Source organism: Ziziphus jujuba, chromosome 12 (genome assembly GCF_031755915.1).
Source record: "Ziziphus jujuba cultivar Dongzao chromosome 12, ASM3175591v1".
Taxonomy (NCBI): domain Eukaryota; kingdom Viridiplantae; phylum Streptophyta; class Magnoliopsida; order Rosales; family Rhamnaceae; genus Ziziphus; species Ziziphus jujuba.
The window spans coordinates 3,763,233-3,785,781 of NC_083390.1; the positions used below are offsets into that span (position 1 = coordinate 3,763,233).

Consider the following 22,549-nt stretch of genomic DNA (forward strand, 5'->3'; position numbering starts at 1 on the left):
TTGGCGGGGAAACTAACGGTCCAGATCCATTTGGAGATTGTGGGTCCCGTAACATGAACAATCCAGACCGCACAGGATAAATCCATTATTTTTAATACATTTCCGTTTATCAATCATTTGTGTGTATATATATATATATATATATATATATGTTGTATGCGTATATTTTTTATTTTATTGTTTTTATTTTTTTAATATTTTATTGTTTTTATTTTTTTAAGGCCAATTATAATATTTGTTTAATGAATTAAAATTTTCATTAAATTGAGAAACTCCATTTATAAAAGATATATATATATATAAGTAATTTTTATCTACTAAATCCATTAACACAAATTCAAAGTCTCCAATCAAAAGTAATAATATTTTTTTTGAATTTAATTAATATAATTTTTAAAAAATAAAAAATATATTTAGGCAGAAAAATTATAAGTTAAATATATTTAATAAGTACTTTCCAAAAAAAATAAATTTAATAAACAAAATTACTTAGCAAAAAAAGAAAAAAAGAGGAAAAAACGGCCTCTTTCATGGGAAGCAGGTGTACGAGTGCGGTTTTGCCAACTCAGAACGGGCAAGTGCATGAGGGATATGTCTAAGCGAGCATGGAGCGGTTCATCTCATCACTCCCAAAACACTTCGATCCAATCCTATAATTTCTTTATCTACGCCCTAGAACCCTCCTTTTCCTTCTCGCTTTTCTCTTTTGTTTTCCTTCATTTTATTACTCCCCAAAAAACCCCACACCAATACAAAATTCACACTTTCTTTCTTTTCCTCATTGTTTGCCCGCCAACGAAATTATTCCGAGCAGGTTTTGTATTAAGTTATATTCAGTCTCTCTCATCCATGGCTACAGCCCAACAGACTTCTGATTGTATAACACCAACTGGTACGACAATCTAAGCAATTTGCATTCTTCTCATTGTATATGCGAAAATCCTTACCTTTATTATTATTTTGTTTGTGTAACATGAATTTTTTGCTTCATGTTAGAGATGTAATTTATTCATTTTTTAATGTATTTGGTAGTAAAAGTGCATTGCCCACTTGCTCAATGATTTTTGATGTTTGTCCTCATTTGGGAAATTAAGAGAAATTTGTTGGCTTAGGATTAGCAAATTGCAACAAGTTAATGTTTCTGTACGAAGTTTATAATTTGAAACTTTATCATGCGCTAGCGGTCTCGAAGGAATAGCATGCAATTCATTTGCCATTGTCGTTGAGAAAATGTTCATAATCTTTGGAAAATTTATGAACCTACTTCACTGGCAAGCAACACCTATCAGGCTATCACTTATGCTTACTGTGTCTCTGTCTACCACTCAGTAGACTGGAGAGGAATTTCCTTGTAATCTTGGTTTTATCAGCTGTTTGATTAACTTTATGTGCTGCATTGTAGCCTCTCCTGCAGCTTTGAACATCTTGTCACTAGATACAAAAGAGAAACATGGTGAGCCAGACAAGGTGAACGAACGAAGATTTCCCAATCCTCCTACAGTATGATTTCAAGTCTCTCTGTTCGAGTTTAGTTCGTTGTTTTAGATAATCTCTGAAGTACTTTTAAGGGTTAGATGAGATTGTGGTTAATTCTTTGCAGGCTTCTGTTAGCGTTTTTCATCCAAGAGATGTTGCAGATCAATTGGGACAGTTACAAATTGTAGATCATAAAACTGTCCACCCAACCAATGCATACCACCCTCAGGCACAGTTGATCTACCCTGGAGGTTTGATACATTTTACTCTAGATTTTAGTTTTCTCAAGTGTAATTCATGTATTATTATCCTTGTGTAACTCAAAGACAATGATATTCAGTTGGTGCTTTTTATATTGTATATTATTATAGCCACGTCATGTACATGTGTCATCTGCATATCTATGTTGATATTCTCTTTGGATGAGTTAATGTGGGTGGGTAAAATTTAACTCCTACATAGCTTCAATTCGGGATACTACTACTGGTCATTCTATAACTCAAGTGGTTGTGTTGCTTTGTTGTTATCTTGGTTGTGACTTAAATTCTGAGAGAATATGACAGGAAAACGTGGCACATATCCTCTACAAGATGATGCTGAAAGCTTGGGAAATGGTTCTGCTGTAAGTATAGACCTTTGTTCTCCACCTTCAATTCTACTAATTCAATCTTATGCTTGCTTGTTCTTTTTTGGTTCTTTGCATCCTTGTGCTCCACCAATGCAGGGAATCAATCAAAATCCATCTATGTTACTCCATGGCTATGGGTTCGTCTCTCAAATGTGTGATGCACCATATGCTCCATCCTCAGTTCAGCTGCCATCCGTAAGGGGTCATGGTGACTTATACTCTACACAGCAGTTTCCTACATCAGATCTACCTTACTGCCAACAGCCAGTTTCACCAAGTGTTCCTTTTGTTGCTTCACCACCTCTGGTTCCACAAGCAAAGGTTCCTTTAAACTTTGATCAGCGAGGAAAAGTTGATCACTTTCAGCAAAGATCTGTCTGTTCTCCATCGGGATCTTCTGTTAGAGAAAGCACCCAGTTTAGAAACACTGGTGGCTTAAGTTTAATGCAACAAGGATTTGAAGCATTGGGTTTTGATGTATGGTCAGATTTGTCAAAACCCTTGAATGGGCAGAATTCATTAGTTCAAATGTCTTCTTCAGCAGCTTCTTTAAAACCAATTGAATTGCAGGGCTTGCCTGAGAATAATTTAAGAATGGTTAGTTTTCATACCCATGCATACGAACTTACAACTTGGAAATGTAGCTTCTTCTTCTTCCCCCCCCCCCCCCCCCCCCTTTTTTTTTTTTTTAGTGGTGAAAACTTGGAAATGTGGCTTGGATATGCAATCGTTTCTGCCAAACAAATTTAGTTCTAGCCGCTGTTTGATGTTTTTCAGTTTGTGGTTTTTAATTGCACTAGAGTGATAATCAGAAGGAGAAATGACGTCGTTATCATTAGTAGATTTTTCTTATTTTTTAGATGCACATCGGAATCAAAGCTTGCTCATTTCTTTCTTTCTTCTTCTTAGTTTCCTTTTTGGATTAGGTTCGTATGCTTCTGCCTCCCATTAATGACAAGAATTAAGTATCGTGTCAATCAATCACCATGTTCGAGTAACATAGCAGTTTCTTTGCATGATATTTGTAAATATGACTTGGTTATATACCAGAACTTACCTGCCTGTATGGGCTCGGTCCTGAGTCCACACCATGTTCACATGATGCAAATGAACTTAGCTAAATAGAGGATACTTTTGCTCAGGGTTTTTCTAAATTACATTATGAGCTCTTTTTTTTTTTTTTTTTTTTTTTTTTTTTTTTTTTTGGTGTGTTTCTTTTAAATATTTACACTATATTATAATATTATTAAGTGTACTGCACATTAAATAAACTTTATCTCATATGTCCCATTTATTCTGAAGCAATTGCTTTAAAAACATATTCAATTTAGTGTAGAACACTTTTCTCTGATGATTAAATACTAGCATTTCCAACTAGATACAATAATATACACATGTTCTAACTATCAAAACCATTTTGGAATCCCAACGAAAAGAATCATGTTAAGGGTTTGGATCTTGTATAATTTCCAGTTTGGAGGTTACCCCTGTTACAATGGAGGTCGTAGCTATGGAGATGTGTCAACTTATGATCCAGGATTTCATCATCAAATATGGCCTGTACACACAGAGGCAAGACAGGGTGGAAGGTTGAGAGATCGTTTATGCAGTTGCACTGGCAAACTAGAGACATTTACTGCTCAAAATAAGGGACCTAGGGCGTCAAAGCCAAAAAGCCTGAAAGCAGAAAATGGTTCCACTGTGAACAAAAGCAAGAATGCTATGTCTGCAGACATTAATGTCAAGTCTTACAACCAAGTAGATTTTCCAACCAATTACCAGGATGCAAAGTTCTTTGTTATCAAGTCATACAGTGAAGATAACGTTTTTAAGAGCATAAAATATGGTGTTTGGGCAAGCACCCCAAGTGGCAACAAGAAATTAGATGCTGCATATCGTGAAGCAAAAGAGCAACAAAGGGATTGTCCGATATTTCTCTTGTTCTCGGTGATTGACTTAACACTCTTATCTTTATGGCATCATTGATTTCTTCCGAATGAGTTTCTAATTATTTCAAAGTTGAGATATGGAATTGTATGCATACAGAGTAGTGCTATTATGTAATCTATATTTTGTCCTTCCAATGTGCACAGGTTAATGCTAGCGCCCAATTCTGTGGAGTGGCTGAGATGGTAGGACCTGTTGACTTTGACAAGAGTGTGGATTATTGGCAGCAAGATAAGTGGACTGGTCATTTCCCTTTGAAGTGGCATATGATAAAAGATATTCCCAACAGTCAATTTCGTCACATTATAGTAAAGGATAATGACAACAAGCCAGTTACCAACAGTAGAGATACTCAAGAGGTAAGAATTTATTTAGGAGTGTCTCTTGAGGTTGTTCATTTAGTATTTGCAAATGGTTTTAAAGCATAAAAATTAATCTAAATTGATACTATGACTGTAATTGGCATTTTTGGTGCTAAGTTGTGGACCATTTTGGTGCAAACTTTTGGCTTTAACCGGCCAAGGTTACTCCTTTTGACCAGATTTTAAATGGCCAGACACCACAAGATGTTCCTCAATAATATTTTCTGCTACATTTCTATATGTGTCTGCTTATCTAAAAATGGCCATATTAACTAAACTTGCGAGAGTGCACATATAATAGGCATGAATGACAGGGGCAGACCTATAAATTTTCCATAATGCCATTTTGAAGACCTAAAATTTTCAGTTTTGGCTTCAGTTTCTTTCTTTTTTTTTTCCCCTTTATTTTTTTTCTAGTCAGTGTTATATATAGCAACAAATTTAACATTTTGGCATGTAAGAATTCTTAGAGAGTTTCTTCTTGTCTTTAAAATTCAGGTGGAACTGGAGCAGGGAATCGATATGTTGAACATTTTCAAGAATTATGAAGCTCATTCATCCATTCTAGATGATTTTGATTTTTATGAAGAGCGGCATAAAGCATTGCAGGAGAAGAAGGTTAGCCAACAAACAAACCCAGTTTTTGCATCAGGAATTGGAGTCAATTTACTACAACATCCCACATCACTTTCTAATTGCTCTGTAAATAAAATGTCCCAAGAGTTTTGTTGAAGCTGTTTCGAGCCAGAACGCATGAGAACCTTAAGCAGCTTAAAATTAGACAGTAGTGACTTTATGAGCTCCTCATTTCTCTTGTTTAATTGATTTTCCTTTACCCTCTTGCTCATTTTGATGATTTGACTCACATTTAGAAACTATTTAATTTGTTTGATCAAATATTATTTATGGGTGAGAGCTATAATTTCAAGCTACTGATTTCTTTGCTGCCTAATGCAAAACTGATGAAAAAAATCAACTTTTGTGTAAAATCCTCGTTCTGTTCAATTCCGTTGGGAATTTAAATATTTTAAATCTTCACCTTTTCAGTGAATAACAATTTCAGGGTTTGCATATTTTTCTTACCGAAAAGATCTTTCCCTTTTCACTTACTGATTACTTTCATTTGTCACGGTTCAACTTTTATTTTAGAATTCCAACTTTTATGACAATTTTATAATTATTTAATATTTCTAATTTAGGTGCCGAAGACCCCCGTCACTTATATATGGATGAAATTAAATGTCTCAAAAAATCCGAGGTCCTCTATAGTCATAAAATGAAAACATTATTTAACAGCACAGGTGTTCATGAATGTGAATGTGATCCACATGATGTGTCAATTATTAATTAGATATTACGACAGGTAGTTGTTACTGGATTAGTTGAGAATTTAAGAACCATCGCATCCTTCCAATTCCATCCACAAAAAGAAAAGAAAAACAAAAAGATATTTTAAAGATACAATTCAGAACAAGAAAACCTTTTTAACAATACCAAGCATACATGGCAAAGATGGTGTGACAAAGTGATGGAAAAGTCAACAAAAGCAAAACACGAATTTAAAAGATACAGATTAAAATGTTTTTCGAAGAGTCCTCAAAAGGAGATCGGTCTAGGAAGAAACAACAACCATATGACCCAAAAAAACAGAAGAAAAAAAAAAAAGAAAAATCTTTTCGCGTGCTCTAGTACTAGTTCTTTTTAGAGTCACCTCCAAACCTTTTAATTACTAGCAAACAAGGCAGACCCAGAAGAAGGAAATGAAATAAAAACGATACCCATAGCCATTGCTAGCAAAACGACCACATGGGGTCCAAGATTAGTTCCAACGCTGGAGCTGTCAGCTTTTTCTGACGACGACGTACTTGCTGGTGTCGTTGTAGTTGAAGAAGCTGCCGGAGTTGGTGTTGAAGCATTTGTGAATATAGCTGCGTCTGGTGAGCTTGGAGATAAACCAAGAAGCTCTGTTATATACAGCAGACCAAAAAGAGACACATGTTAGCAAATTAATTCATGAAAACTTATTCAAACCAACTAACAAACTTTTAATCTGATTTTGCTTACACGGGATAAATATGTTTATCAGTGCAATTAATTAATTTTCTGTTATCTTCCTAACACATGTTGTACTTTTTCTAATCTAACGTTCATTGAATTAAAACGACGTCGTGAAGTAATGCTTTTAAAGAGCTATATTATCCCGCTTTTATACCTGCAACTAAAAACAGTTGGGAAAACCCCTGTTGGTGTCGTATTAATTTCATGAAAGGTCAAACACGACAGCATTCAACACTACACTACGTTTCTCAACTTTCGCTTTCGCAAGTAAGACAGTTCTTATCAGCAAAAATAAATAAAATAAAAATAAGAACCATATTTACGATTTTACCCCTCCATTCCCAACGTGAAAACATTCTATTGTTTTGCTTTCTTCCCAAGGGTCTAATCCACATTAACTCTTAAACATTTTCAGCATATAAGTAAATCCAACCACATAGATCATAAGCTCAACAAAGAGACAGAGACAAAGATTTTTTTAAAAAAATAGAAAAAAAATAAAAAAAGGACTTACTGGGACAGTCAGAGAGACTGGCGTTAGTCAAGCTACAAGCAGAAGGAAGCTGAAGCAACTTAGCCTCCTGAATTCCCATGTTCTTAATCTGCTCGTTCCCTTTGTGGGTTTGCTCCATAATATAGCACAAGCACTCCGGGTCTTTGTCTTTTATACCCTTCACCGAGTCACAGCAATCCTTCGTCGGCGTCGCTGCTTTTCCCGTCGCGTAGTTCAAACATACGGCGACTTTCTGAAAATCAGATCCGCATTTCTCTTCTATCCCAGCACCCATCGTTATACCCACCATACCACACCCCACCACCGACAACAATAACAGAACTGCCTTCATCATTTTCTCGGAAAACAAACAGCAAAGAAATTAAACAGTTCTAAACCAAGGTTTCTATTACCATACAAAACCAGCCCAAGCCATAAGCCCATATATATATAGAGAGGATTCCTTGATTCATTAATTAATGGGGTTCGTTCGCTTGCGCGCTCGCTCCCTTCGTTGGCTGTTCGATTTTGTATACGCACAAAGCATCGAACTTGTACACGTACGCCTTGATTGATAATGAACGGTGGTGATGGAGAGTAAAAAAAAGAAAAATGTAGAAATGGAGTGGGACCCAATGAATAGTATCTGCACGCTCATCCACACAATAACTCTTAGCCCTCCCTAACCTCGAGGTTTTTAAATGGAAGCCCATCGGGGTGGTTGGGAAGGCAGTTAAAGCCTCTCCAGAGTGTGTCTTTGTGTGTGTGTGTGTGTGTGTGAAGCTTCGCAGCGAAAATTTTCGAGTTGGTTCAGAGAGCACCAGCTACCGCCCTCTGCTTTTAATGACACTTATGCCATCTAGCAGACACGTGGTTTGGTGAATCGCCCATGTGGCACCGCTCTTTTTATGTAGACATTTTGAATACGAATTCGATTTCTTAGATTTCACATGTTTCGTCGGCTATGATTTTCTCCTAGGTTCTGATTGATTATCAACGGCTCCGATTTTGAATATGACGTAGCTTTTGTAATTGAGGGATGGAATGGCCATTTTCCATAAAATGAAAAATAAAAATGATGGAATGCGACCAATCATAAAAGAGACAATGTTTTTATTGATGATGATGCAAAGTATTGCTCATTACTACAAGTCCAATAATTGGGTCCAATATAAAATCGGGCTTGTTTATTCACTCTACAGGGCCTACTATTTCTCATTTCTGTTGCAAAAAAATTACAGGAAAAAAAAAAAAAAAAAGGTTTTCGATTAAGGATAACAAAAAATAAAACAATTAGGCTAGTGCCGTCAAATTTTGTTTAGCAATTGATGTGGCATGTACTGTTCGTTTGCGATTTAATTTTTTTTTAAAGAATAAATAATATTATTGTTACAATATTTGATAAATAAAATTTGATGTAAATTATGGAAAGTACTAAAAACCAAAAAGATTTTATGATTATTTATATTTGTTTTAGACATATCCAATATTTTGTAATTAAATATAAAAAGCAACAATGTAAAGATGCTTCACCAATAAACATATATATATGTTAAAAATATATATTTTTTTAAATACGAAAGTATTCTAAAATAATGTTAAAGATACATAAATAAATATACTAAATTGTATATCAAATATTATATATTAATATTTTATTAAAATTTTAATTATTAATAAATCTAAAATAATTAAATAGTAACATTAATATAATAATATTTTAAATATTGTTCAAATATTCTATATGTAAAAGAGGAGGTAAGATGCAGAAGTAAAAAATTGATAACAGGGCTACTTGTGTCGAGCAGACCATAATGGGAAAATGCTACATGATGAGATCTAATAAATGTATGAGCTGGACAGATTTACTGCTCCATTTTGGATGGCAGTGGATGGCAGTGGTAGTTGATGGACTAGAATAGTTAGAGTTTTTATTAGACCGTCTCATTCTCTTTTTAAAAAAATAAAAATAAAAAAAGCATCTCGTTTCAATTTTTAATTAGAAAAAATGAAAGAATAAAGGTGATATATTTTGGGCATCTAACAGTGGATCCAACCGTATTGAGTGAATAATTTACATCATATATATATATATATATTTTTTTTTTGGGGTGAATCCGGACAATTTACATAATTTGTAGGCTCATATGACTAAGCCCTTTTTATTGGGAGAGAAACTTGAATGGAACGCATGCAAATTGTGACCCCCACCCTGTCTTTCATTTGTTTTGCTTTTTTACCTTTTTTATAACCCTTTATTTTTTCACTCTATTATTTTTTATTTTTCTCTCTATTTTTTCACTACCTTTCAAGAACTGTGATATAGGAGATGCTTTCAATGCCCACCATGCATTTAATATTACACCAGCATTATTATTTAGAATGGATACATATATAGAAATTTGAATATTCAACCTCCAATTTTAATACCGACTAATGGTGGAAGATATAATCATTTTTTCAAATAATTACAATTATTAGGAAAAACACAACTAATAATATCAATTATCCAAAATAAAGTTCAAAAGTATCATTTTTCAAAGTTTGTCTATTTAATCAAACCCACATATTTGGATTATATCCCACTAAACGATGGAAAGTCGTTATGAACTTCAAATTAAGTTTTCTTGGCAAAGTTTCATTGCCGTTCATTTTATTCTAGTCAGCGGCTCAGCCAAACTTTTTTCATTATTCATTATTTCTTATTTTATTCTTCTCTGTAGTGTTTACAAGATAGAAGTGAATGAAATCCTACTTCATGCCATTTTTATTGGATCTAGAACTTTTATCACGGAATGTAAAAACATGTGTGAAAGATGAGAAGCCATAAACTTCTCCCCAATTCGTCAAATTATTTTATTTTTTAACATATTTTTAGTTTTGATAAAACTTGATTTTTTTTTAATATGCCGGTACAGCAAAAAGAGTTTTGGTGGGTTATTATGGATAAATAATAATGAAGAAAGTAAATAAAATGAAAAGCATGTAAATAGAAAGCTTTGTTCAGATTCACCGGCCAAAAATATTTTGACAGGTGTCCTGGACAGAACATTCCAGTCCCACTGACATTTTTCTTCTCGCGTCCAAACACCTTGCCAATTCATTTTCAATTTTCTTGTTTTCGATAACTCATCTGTAGTTTTGTTGCTTTTTGTGTTCCAACATGACAAAATGAAAAGAAAATTATCTATTTTCCTTTCCTTTTTTTCAGACATTTGTGCCAATTTTATTTTCAGCATCTATAGCAATCAATACCCACTTTGAATCTTCTCTCTGTCTGAAAATTGATTACTTAATTTTTTTTTTTTAAATTATGTAATTACCTTTTTTAAATGCACGTAACTACCTTTAAATAATGTAATGATTGTTATACCATACGGTAGATGCCGACATAGCAAGTATGATTTTTTATTTTTTCAGCCAAAAAAAAAGTATCATTTTTTATTTTCCGGCAAAGAAAGAAAAAAATAAATAAAGTATCATTTTTTTATTTTTTTTAATTGGCATGAACTAATTAGAGATCAACAATGACGTCTCACATACATGCAGCCTCTGACATTCTGTATATGCTCTCCTGGTCCAGTTTTTATCCACACAATCATCGTTTGGTACTTAAGTTCAACAAGAAACAATATATATTAAATAAAAAGAAAGATTATATTAATTAACAACCAAATAAGTGTGTAAAATAATAATAATTGATCAATCCAAAAAAAATATAATAATAAGGAAAATAAATTATAATATTATTATAAAACTAAAATAAAATATTCAGAATATATATATATATATATACCCGAAGATTAAAAGAAAAAAATTTAAAAATTGAGTCTGTTGTATTCATAGGTTGGTTTCAACGGTAAAAAAAAAAAATATATATATATATATATATATATTTTTAAAAAAAGTCATGTCCCATTAACCTCAATGATACATATTAAATGAAAAAATTAAATAAAAATTTGTATTAATTCTTAAACTGTCCCATTAACCTCCACGATAAAAATTAAATAAAAAAGCTGTAATAATTGGTAAAAAATTATGTGCCATTACTTACTATCACAAAGCAAGAAGTTTTTATTACCATAATAATAATAATAAAGCAAGGAGTCTTGGTGAGGAGCATTTGCTTAACAAAAGGGGGTGTAGGACAAATATTGTGTAAAATATATAACCCTAGGCCTCGAAGATGAGAGGGTAATATATATCATGATGTCATTATGTATCCGCTTCACTTATCATGTGTGATATATTTAACAATTTATAATTATACATTAAATAATATTAAATTTATTAAAATATTTAAAAAATTTGTTAATTAAATAAAATATCAAATGATATAATAATATTTTATTAATTTTTTAAATTTAAAAATTCACTCATCCATGTTTAAGTTATATGAAAATATCAATAAATAATATCTTAATATATATCATTTGATTAATAAATTTAATAAATATTTTAATATCCGTAATATTCTTATGGACCATATCAAAACAACAATAAAATAAAGCATTGGCCATGTACTGGTAACTAATCACATAAAAATAAAAAAAATTCCCTTGAATATGGGCTTTTTTTGGGCTTTAGAAAGCAAATAAAATTACCCTAAACTTTCATTAAAATATATTTCAATTTCCTTCCCTTTATTTTATTTTTTTCCAATGTCCTTCCTAAACTTTGACATAATGTGAATTTGCTCCCTTTTTATTTTTATTTTTTATTTTTGTTATACTTTGGCAAAATTGATTGGACAGTATATAAAATGCTTGCGTATTTATTTATTTTGCCAAGTGTATAAAATGCTTGCTTATATTAAAAAAATATGTTTAAACAAAATTTTGTTTTAGTCCAATTTGATGAAAAAGTTAAAAACGATATGGAGAACATATTGTTTGTGTGTTTTTTTTTTTTTTCCAGCAATTTTTTTTTAAAGTTTTGTTTAAAATATAGTTTATTAATATGAGTAAGCATTTCAATATTATCAACCAATTTTGCCAAATTTTAACAAAAAAAATTTAAAGAGATAGCAAATTGATAGTGTGTCAAAGTTTCGGGAGGACATTGCAACCGAAACAAAGCAGGGAACAAATTAAAACCTTAGTGCAAGTCTATGGTGGTTTTATGTATTTTTCATTTTTTGTTTGCTTGTTTGCTCGGAAAGTAGTGCTGTATAAATTATCTTTCTTGATTTCCCATTGAATATAGATTTTTTTTATTTTTTTATTTTTTTGTTTTTTGAGGGCGTGCATGTTCCATGGTAGTCCTAAAGAATTAATTATTGGAAACCTTTTATTTATTTATTTATTTTTTTTTTTGCTGAAAATAATTAGTAGCCACTTGAGTATCTGATACGTGTTCCAAAATAATTAATCAAAGCAAATTAAAAACAAAAAAAAAATAACAATTTGGCTTCGTTGTCTGTGCTTTTAGACTTCTTCTTTCCTTCATTCTTGGCGTTTATTGCGCTTTCAGGCCCTATGTAATTCTTCAACTACTGCTCCTTTTGTTTTCCTTAAAAAAAAAATTGAAATTTCCGTCCAATTTTATTTCTACCGTTCCAAAAGAAAATGATCAAATTCTACAAATGAACCAACCCCATTTCCTACTTTCTTTATATAAGTGGAAGAAATTGCAAAATTGACATTTCTAATTCTTCCATTGGAAAAATCTATGTACTTTGGGGTTGAAGTTTCTTTATCGATTTTTTTAGGGTGGAGACTATTTTCTTTCTCTCATCGACAATTTAATGTACATAAATTAGTACAAGAAGAAATTTCTTTAAAAAACTACGTTTTTTATGTACTCAAATAATTTCTTACTGGCCAAAAGTCCTTTTTGTAATGCCGTACATTTAGAATTTGCTTTTGATGTTCAAGTAAAAATATGCACCTAGGAGACTTTGACTACGTGACAAAGCAACTTCTTTTTCTTTACAAGTATTACTTTTCATGAAAGACCAACTTGAAATAATATTCGCACATATGAAAGGGACATCCACAAAACCATTTTCCTAATTTTTTTTTTTAAATTAGCACTTTCATATATAATTGATAACGGTGGTAGATTGTGTTTTAAGGTAACCCATTATTTATTTACAAAAAAGTTGTTTGCCAAATTATTACAAGTCCAAAAAAATTATTTATATTTAGCTTATCAATATCAAAATTGCTGAGAAATCAGTCTCAGAATGGGTTTCCTTTAGAATGAGTTGCTGATTATTTCGTTTGAACTAAAGCCACCTTTGAAGTGGTGACAAATCCTTTTTAATTTTGTCGCCGCTCCTTATAACGCCAACACCTACACCTTATCTTTCTCCATTTTCATGTTGAAATTGATATCTGGAAGCAACCATTAAAATTATTTTTTTCATTTTAAGTAAACCAATATTAAAAATCATTTTATTATGAAAGAGCATTATTTATTTTATTTTATTATTTTTTTTACTGCAAGGGAAAAATAACCTGCTATTATAGCAGTGGCATAATGGCAAAAAGAATTCAAAGTTTTGGAGTATATGGTAAGTAGACAATGTCAGTACACGTGGTGTTCGATGGATAGCCTGAATGGGAGAGCAAATATGAAATATCCAAATTAACATTCTCAGCCTGTCAAAGCCCAGACAAGACCATCTACCGAAAACTGGACAAATCTTTGCACTTTAACGTGTATGTGACCCTTACAGTAAGAAGGATACAAATGTCCTATCCAAACCCCCCACTAATGCTCCATTTTCTTCACTAATTGCATCTCTATTTAAGAGAAAAAAAAACCACATCAGAGGACAAAGATTCAAAATCTCTTTCACTTTATTATTATTATTATTATTATTACTATTTTTTTGGGGAAAAGACGATGAAGAATCGAAATCCTGTGATGGAGAGGCCATGGTTTCTGGTTATGAGTCTGGCTTGTTTGGTTGCGGCGGGGCTGTTGATAGCCAGTTTTATCCGAGGCGGAGATAAGTTACAGCTGTGCTCGCTTCCAAACACCAAAACTCAAATCTCGAACGACTACGTGCCGACGGCTATGCAACTCCAAGCGATCCTCCACTACGCCACGTCGAAGGTCGTGCCGCAACAATCAGTGGGCGAGATCAAGGTCTCGTTCAACGTCCTCAAGAACCTCGCCCCTTGCAACTTCCTCGTCTTTGGCCTCGGACACGACTCGTTCATGTGGGCCTCGTTCAATCCGCGTGGCACCACGCTATTCCTCGAGGAGGACCCGAAGTGGGTCCAGACCGTGCTCAAGAACGCTCCACAACTCCGGGCATTCACGGTCAACTACCGAACGCATCTCCGGGAAGCAGACCGCCTCCTCTCCTCGTACCGCTCCGAAAGTCTCTGTTCGCCGTCGACGGCGGTGCTACGTGGCAACACGGGGTGCAGATTAGCGCTGCATAATCTTCCCAAGGAGGTGTACGATAAGGAATGGGACCTGATCATGATCGACGCGCCGCGGGGCTATTTTCCAGAAGCTCCGGGTCGGATGGCGGCGATCTACTCGGCGGCAGTGATGGCGAGGAACAGGAAAGGATCGGGTGTGACGCACGTGTTCCTGCACGACGTTGATCGGAAGGTGGAGAAGACGTTTGCCGAGGAGTTTCTTTGCCGGAAGTACTTGGTCAAGGCGGTGGGAAGGCTATGGCACTTTGAGATTCCTTCCGCTGCTAACGTAAGCCTGTCTGGTCAAAGTGGCGCTAGTTTCTGCTAATATGCGCCCCTGGATATGCTACGCCCCCCACCCTTCCCAAATAATAGAGAATATGATAGTGAGAGTGAGAATTGACATTGAATCACTGTTTTTTTGTTTTGTTTTTGGAATTTTTCAAATGGAGGAGAGTGGGTGATACTACGCACCTCTTCTGAATTAGGGCGTATCTTTTCTAAGATGCGCATGGGGCGTAAGTGGCGAGCAGAATGATGATATTAGTGAAGCTGTAATTTTGGGGTGCGAAAAAGGAAGTTAATTTTGAAAATAGATATTGATATGAACACAGTTTTTTTCTAATGCCGATATTTTTGACTTTGTTACCTGATTAATAATTCATAATAACAAATCCATGGGAGCGTTTTGCTAAATGAAATGCAGATGCTCTGGTTGTTTTTCAATTTGAGAGCTCCTTTGATTGTTTTCATTTATTTTGTTTAAATGAGCAATTAGAATTTGGAATCATTGTCTCAACGACAACCCCAGTTAGGAATCCGCCGTACTATGTAACTTCCTAAATATTGTCAATTAATTGTATTTTTAAGTTTAGCTCTATTTATTATTATTATTATTATTATTATTTTTTAAGACATTATTATTTGTTCAGAAAAAGGTTATCTATTTGTTTTTTCTCTCGCTGTTATAAGGTATAAAAGATTCGACCCTAATTATAGAAAATGTTTCCGCATGGACAGGTTTAGCTTTAATTAAACAGGTGGCAGTAATAATTTATTTTGGTAGTATTGAAATTTAAGACTACGTTTCAAATTGGAGTTTTTGTAAAAGCTTAAGCTTGCCCATTGGGTTAGGTTGGGAATCCAAATATCCCAACTCCTTCCAAGCAGCCCAAGTTTTTTTCCTATAAAACTGTTTTGGTTTATTCCTATTTTGGATCAATAAACTGCTTCTTTCTTTGTTTATGGTTGCTACTTGGACATATCCAGTTCTTCTCCCAGGGAGAACAATAGATTTGTTATTCCTACTTGCTAGTATATTTCTTTTTGTCTTTTCAAATATTATAATATGTAGTTCAATCAAAGTCTTTCAATAAGATATTCATCAAAAGAGAAAAGAAGTATATTAAGAAGGTCAAAATAAAAAAAAAATTCTGTCAATAATTTGATAGAATTACCCTGGAATATATTTAGATATTCTTTAAGAATCACAAAGATAGATCACCGGTACAATATCGTCCATACGATACTGCGATTAGCAATTGTATATGATGTTGCTATTGGCAACATCCTCCCTGTGAAGCTAAATTATTGATATAGAGCTTTATACAAAACTTATAAAAAAAAAAAAAATTGATTTAATTATTATATCATTTATATTTATACTTGAAATATTATAAATTTAAAATATTAAAAATTGTTGTAAATAATCCATAGAAGTTGACAAACGACAAACGATATACATTAAGATGGATGGCAAAATAAATAATAACAATAATAATAAATAGTTATATAAAACAAACCTTGATTGCGAATCTTTCTTGATCAATAACCCGTGATCAAGTTTACTATAATTTATGCTCAAAACAATAAGTAAATGAAGTAAGCATAAAGCCCGAAGCTTCACTCCCATATGGTAGATACCGATGTAGCAAGTATATATATATATATATATATATTTTTTTAAATAATGATATTACTCATTAGAATCAACAATGACGTGGCACATATAAACAGCTTCTGACGACTTTATATGCTCTCCTGCCCAAATCTTTTTTATGATAACTCTCTCCTGGCCCAATCTCACCCATTCAATTATGGTTTGGTACATAAGTCAAACAAGAAATATAGCACTGATAATGGTGGGGGATTACAATACAGTGAAGGCAGAGGAGGCAGAGCAAGCCGCAAACCAGAAAACAAAAAAAAAAAAAAACAAAAAAAAAGGGGAAAAAAAAAAATTATAGATCAGAAGAACAAAAGCATATAATATAAATTTTATCTCATTATTTCAAGTATTATTCATAAACCTAAACGGCAATGGCCAAAGCATCAAACGACTTTCTCCTAACCAGAAGGCAAGTAATCATAGACGGCTGAGCATGAGTATTACTAAGAGAGCAAAGCACAAAGTCAGGCCTATGGAGAGCAAGAGAAAGTCTATCTTCCCCAAAGACCAAACCTGTTGCATCAAGAAGAACATGCCAAGAATTCCTATGTGCCTCCGATACCCAATGCATGGAATATCTAGTCTCATTCACACTTGCCGGATATGAAAAAAGTCCTTTTGGGCTATGTTTGCATTTCCTTCTGAAATACTGACTAAGCTGTGAACCTTTTATCCTCAGATTCAACCAAGTTTCTGGTGCAGGAATTACTTTTGCTTCTTTCTGAGCTGCAAATTCTCTAATGCAATCCAACCCTTCGTTAATAATGGTCATATAGAAATTTCCCTTGAAAAAAGGGTAACTCTTTCCTATCATCATCATAGCATCTTTGTAGTTGGCCATGAAAAGGACCAAGTAATCCTCCTGTGCTAACCCACAGTGCTTCAAAGCTCGGTTTCGAGCTTGGACTTCAGGGATTGAAACAAAATTCCCTTGAAATGAGCATTTCTTGGTGAGGATGTCGAGGAGTTTTGAAGACTCTAATTGGGTGTTATCAAGATCAGAAAGAACACTACTAAAAGATAAGGAGGAAGACTCTTTTGGCACTGAAAAACCTTTTGGAGACTTGGACTTTTCATGGGGTGGGGTTTCTGAAGAAGATTGGTATTCATTTGTAGAAAGATTATCATAGCCAAAATTTTCTTCCACTTCCACTAAACCATTGCAATATTGTGGGTATTTGGCAAAGATATATTGCTGAACATATTGCATTTCACTTGGTGTTATTGGACCTGACCATCTTAGATCAAGACCATGGAGTGTTGAAATGGCTTCAGCTATCAAGTGAGCTGGGATCATCGTGCGTGCTTTCTGTGTAATTCCATGAAATTTAATCAAATAAAGCACTTTTTTATTTAAGGCAAAATTGAAATCACAAAGTTGGAAGAAAACCCACTAAAGATTATACACTAATAATCCAAATTAGATTATGTTTATCTATAACATAGAACTTACATTGATAATCATGCTGCTTGGTCTGCCATCTGGGCTTGGTGACTTTAGTAGAGAAGCTGAAGCTAATTCCTCAATTCCATCTTCTTCGTCCTACAAGTGGAAGTAAAGCAGAGAAACTCTAAGATTAGAATTGTTACAACTTGGAAGGGAAATTCAAGAAAGAAAAACATTTTGGGGAGCTCAGAAAAGTGGAAAAAAAAAAAAAATGTTACCTTAAATTTGCCATTCACGACGACCTTTTCTTCTATGTTATTTCCCATGCTCCCAGGAAGCAAGAGAAAGAAAGAGAAAAAAGCAGAGTAAAAGTAGAAGCAGAGAGAGGGTAGATATAAAGACTTTAGCCTTTATCACATTGACGTATTACTTCCAAAGCCTTCGTAAAATAATAGACGTATTGCTGCTTTGGAGTTGATGAGATTACTATTCTGGTCTTCACGACAAGGAGAGAAGCCCCGCCGTTTGACGACAGCTTTTGCAATATTATAAATCAAATTATTTGATGTTATGGCCATTATGATTAGCTCAGCAAAATGTAGCCTTTATGATTTACATTACCGAACCTAAACTGAAACGGATTAATTCAACGGGGTATAAAAAATAATGTATGAAATCAACAAAAAAAAGAAGAACAAGCATTCATGTATTTTCATATCATTAATCACGGACTTCTATAGCTAAAGCTACTGTTTAGTCTGGTAATGAATTACTAAAACTCTCAATATATATATATATATATATATATAAATCTACACAATTTTGTCCTAAAAATAATTCTTGGATATTATTATAATTTATTAATAAAGTCTTAATTAAATGACTTAGAAAGTGAATTATTTAAGTAGTTAATCATGTAATTTTTGGTATTTAGTATATATAAACGACATTTGACAAATACTTGCCCTCTATTAAAAGATAGTAGAGAGTAGGAAACAATGAAAATTTACCCACAAAAAAAAAAAAAAAAGGAAAAAGGAGAAGGAAACAATGAAATGGCAACAACCAACATATTAGTTTAATAAAGATGCTAAGTCAGAAGTCAAGAAAATAAAAATGAAAATTAAAATTTGAAGAGAGCGTGACTAGTTTAGTATCTGAGGTGGAAGAGTGGCCCACATGGGTGGGATTTGGTGAGCAAACTGAGGCTGAGGCTGATGTCAGCCTATGACTGAATTAGAAAGAACACACAAAAATTATACTATCAAAATTTAAAACGGTATCAATCTGATAATTCGAATATAGGATGCTTAACATAATGCCAGAAGCCAATTAGCATAGCAGACTTGGCTCTTCTAAAGGGTCCGTTCAAGTATAGTTTTGAATTTTTCAAAATTCTTTTTGTGTTTTTGTTTCTATTAATTAATTATTATTATTATTTTCTTGTGGGGTTTGGGGACCAAATGGAGATTATGAATTTTAATTGACAAAAAGAAAAAAAGAAAAAAGAAGAAGGAAATTATGAGTCTGTATTATGGGTCTATTTTTATTTATTTGTCTAGTAAATAGTTTGTATTGTGGGTTGGGTGTGCTAAAGAATGGTCCAAAGCATCAAATCCAAATATTATCATCCACACTCCAAAAAAGCTACGAGACTTGTACGTGAAAATGCAATCTAATCAGTTGTTAAAAATAAAAATAAAAACAAAAACAAAAAAGAAAGGATTTGTATGTGAAAAGTAATGCTTGAGGCACTATATATACTCTATAAATTTACAATATTACTATTTAATCAGTTAATATTTTAATATAATTTAAAAATAGATAGATAAATCTTTAAAACAGATAAAATAACACGTATATTTTAAGTAGATATAAAGATATATTAATAGATTAAATAACACCTATAATGTTACTGGTACATCATTTTAAGCTTTTTTTATTACTTTTGTTTTCATTTTATTATGCGACACATGGCAACGCCTAGACCATTAAAAAAAAAAAAAAGTGAGAAATTGGCAACACCTAGACCTTCCACTTTCTTTTAGAAATTTTAAAATTAATTATTTAAAAGGTGCAAACTCCAGAGTAACGCCAACAACAAAAGAGTCAACATATTTGAGTTATACAATTGGAATTTTGTTCAATTGGCATCTCAGTCGGTCCAATATCTCACAATACACTCACCGTGCTTCCTCTACCAGAAATTCTGGATGGCTCGATCATACTGTAACCAGAAACTACCATCGAAAAAACCATACAATGTAAAATCTTTCACTGTACGGATTGTTATTATGGTTTTGGCTATGTAAAAAACAGTACTAGAATATAAATACGATAATAAAATGTTAATATAATTACTGCCTAGTTTCTAACACACAATTACTCACGTTCTTGAGTAGATACATCAATTTTGGACCATGAATTCTTATCCCTATAACATCATATGACTGATCGAAGAACAAAAACCATACTGATTCGATGGGGATTTGACAAAAGCAAAGCGGCAATTCAAAAGCCATAGAAAATTAGTAATCCTGTACAAGATAAAGAGGAAAGTCATATTACAAAAAGTATTTCATCCGATCATCTCTCCTCATGGCATTGTAAACAGCTTGTACCTGAAAAGCACAATATAACTCTACGTCATTAGCGTCATCTACAATAAGAAACAAAATACACACTATACCCTTTGCCAAAGCCAGTTTTACTTTACTCCATTTTTATGGTTAAAAAGAGACTCAGTTTAACTCTAAATTTGTTTGATAATTAGTCCGGCTTATATGTGCTAGTCTCTTTTTTGACTGGTTTGAGTGTGGAATCATTATTCACACATATAAAGACGCACCTGCTCACTGGAAATGACTTGAACAGGTCCAATGTTTACAGATACATATTTGCCCCTTGATGATAGCTTTTGCCTCACACGGCCCTGTTAGAAACCGTAAGAGTAAATGCTAATTTTAATCAACAACTGATTGATATAGCTCAGATGTGAAACAACATGTCACTAACACTTCAAAATTAACAACAAAAAGGTTTTGTCAACTTATTTTATATGCACAATGAATTGGAAAAGTATCCTAAATTATGTCTAATAGAGATAGTAAGAAAATTATCTTTCTTTCTTTTTTTTCCGTTTTGTTTTTGTTTTTGTTTTTTTTTTTTTTTTTTTTCACCCAACAATAAAAGTTCATAAAGCAGCAAAGAAACCTTTCCGCCAAATGCAGCGAATATAAGTTAGAGAACTGAGAAAATATATCAAATAGCAGCTATGTATTGCAACTTTCCACTGCCTTCCTACTATAACCTTTGAGGGTAAGCATATTCCTTATTAAGTAAGCAATTATATTCTACAATAAAAAGAACCACATGCTTATAAATCAAATTTGAAGACATCCGTAATGACAGTAACTCATTGAAAAGGAGAGCAAACTATCTTAGTGTATAAGGCGAAACTAATCTCATTTGCCACCTCAAAATTAGGTCATACATCTTAAACATCAACATGCATTCTAATAACTCAACGCTTTAATGTAGCCAAGATATAACTAGCTTGTCTTGTTAATAAAATGATATAAACAAAGGAGAACAATGAGCAATCCTTAGAAAGTAAAAGTCACTGAAATAATCAATTCTATCGAGTCCAAAATTAAGAAACTCTGCTTAAAAAAAAAAAAAAAAAAAAAGAGTTTTAAAAAAAAAAAAAAAAACAATGCTTGCATCTTAATCCATCAATCAGCAAAAAGGGTCACGAGAATTTAATTTGTATAATCAAACAGTATAAAATGCATACCTCAGGAATAGGTTGTTGAATAACGGATTCAACAGCAACCACCATAGCTTGTACAAAATCATCACCTCCTGTTCCAATCGCTGTAAACCCTCTAACCGTTGGGTATGAGTTTACCTGTTTCATTAAAATGTACTCGATTAAATTGGGAACCATATTACAAATGCAAAAATCATAGCCAACAAAAACAAGTTTTAAAATAATCCATGCCAAATTTTAGAGAAAAATACTGCGTCAAGAACTGAAAAACAAGTTACCAAACGAAGGAGGGACTAAGTGGGTAAAGCAAAGCAATTACTTTTCATACCTTTTGATCCAAAGTGAGCCATTCATTGCTAGAATCATCTGACACCGTACCTCCTATAACAACATTCGTGGTTTGTCCAACCCTCCCTTCAGTCTTAGACACCTCTATGCATCCAATATCATTAATAAAGTCAATTCAAGTTACAAAAACACCTCTTTCCTCGGGAGCACGAAGTATTTTATCCAAAAAAAAAAAAAAAAAAAGAAGAAAAAAGATATAAATTTTACACATTTAACATAAAATAAAAAAATAAAAATAAAAACATTTTTAAATAATGGGTAGAGAGGCAAAACCTGAAATTGCTTTAAGAACAGCTTCTTGAGGTGGACCCTGTTCGTCCTGAGAGGAAGACGACGATGGGTTTTCGTTATGAGAGCAACTGGTCCGAGTGCGTCTCGCATGGTGAAAATCTCGACCCTTAATGGTCCTGAATTTACCGCCGCTCAGCCTGAGGGACGGAGACCCGTGGATCCTGAACGAAGCGCAAACGGAGATCCGATTCAGATGAATGGGTCGCCACGGCTCCGTTAACAACACGGAACGGAGAGCAGTCCTGCACGCCATTTCTGGTCCTCTTTCACTTTCTCAATCGATTTTGATTATTTTGTTGGGGGATATTTCTGTGTCTTTCTTAAATTATAGCTTTTTTGCTTATGCAGATTTTTTCTCGGTGATTTGGGCGCTCTCGATTCTCTCAGTTCAGAAATCGATGGTCTGCGTCGTAAGTAGGATATGATATGACAAAAGTACCCTTCATTACGATGT

General features: G+C 33.3%; 5 protein-coding genes across 7 annotated transcripts; 2 read left to right on the forward strand and 3 right to left on the reverse strand.

Annotated features, from left to right (window-relative positions):
* Positions 1–538: 538 nt before the first annotated feature.
* On the forward strand, positions 539–5,345 carry LOC107428315 (YTH domain-containing protein ECT4). 2 transcript variants are annotated; one of them, XM_016038837.4, is made up of 8 exons: positions 541–892; positions 1,403–1,500; positions 1,601–1,727; positions 2,040–2,098; positions 2,201–2,701; positions 3,578–4,051; positions 4,198–4,410; positions 4,912–5,345. In XM_016038837.4, exons 1-8 carry the CDS (start codon positions 583–585, stop codon positions 5,143–5,145), a joined length of 2,016 nt encoding a protein of 671 aa, XP_015894323.3. In that variant the 5' UTR covers positions 541–582; the 3' UTR covers positions 5,146–5,345. The 2 variants fall into 2 exon arrangements, with proteins under 2 accessions (XP_024934040.3, XP_015894323.3); XM_025078272.3 differs by having other exon boundaries at positions 539–892; positions 2,040–2,701.
* A 532-nt stretch (positions 5,346–5,877) lies between these two features.
* Positions 5,878–7,695, reverse strand: LOC107428317 (non-specific lipid transfer protein GPI-anchored 1). The gene is made up of 2 exons (XM_016038839.4): positions 6,986–7,695; positions 5,878–6,377 (listed from the first exon to the last, which is right to left on the reverse strand). The coding sequence occupies exons 1-2, from the start codon at positions 7,317–7,319 to the stop codon at positions 6,136–6,138; spliced, it is 576 nt and encodes a 191-aa protein (XP_015894325.3). The 5' UTR covers positions 7,320–7,695; the 3' UTR covers positions 5,878–6,135.
* A 5,884-nt stretch (positions 7,696–13,579) lies between these two features.
* LOC107428316 (arabinogalactan O-methyltransferase 2) lies at positions 13,580–14,974 on the forward strand. Its single transcript, XM_016038838.4, has one exon. The coding sequence runs from the start codon at positions 13,820–13,822 to the stop codon at positions 14,675–14,677; it is 858 nt and encodes a 285-aa protein (XP_015894324.3). The 5' UTR covers positions 13,580–13,819; the 3' UTR covers positions 14,678–14,974.
* A 1,641-nt stretch (positions 14,975–16,615) lies between these two features.
* Positions 16,616–18,276, reverse strand: LOC107428273 (uncharacterized). Its single transcript, XM_016038782.4, has 3 exons — positions 17,963–18,276; positions 17,751–17,840; positions 16,616–17,606 (listed from the first exon to the last, which is right to left on the reverse strand). Exons 1-3 carry the CDS (start codon positions 18,008–18,010, stop codon positions 16,659–16,661), a joined length of 1,086 nt encoding a protein of 361 aa, XP_015894268.3. The 5' UTR covers positions 18,011–18,276; the 3' UTR covers positions 16,616–16,658.
* A 1,730-nt stretch (positions 18,277–20,006) lies between these two features.
* On the reverse strand, positions 20,007–22,468 carry LOC107428290 (uncharacterized). Of its 2 annotated transcripts, XM_016038804.4 has the most exons (5): positions 22,078–22,463; positions 21,785–21,888; positions 21,481–21,594; positions 20,533–20,616; positions 20,007–20,305 (listed from the first exon to the last, which is right to left on the reverse strand). In XM_016038804.4, the coding sequence occupies exons 1-5, from the start codon at positions 22,346–22,348 to the stop codon at positions 20,249–20,251; spliced, it is 630 nt and encodes a 209-aa protein (XP_015894290.1). In that variant the 5' UTR covers positions 22,349–22,463; the 3' UTR covers positions 20,007–20,248. The 2 variants fall into 2 exon arrangements, with proteins under 2 accessions (XP_015894290.1, XP_048318776.1); XM_048462819.2 differs by lacking the exon at positions 20,533–20,616 and having other exon boundaries at positions 22,078–22,468.
* Positions 22,469–22,549: the final 81 nt, after the last annotated feature.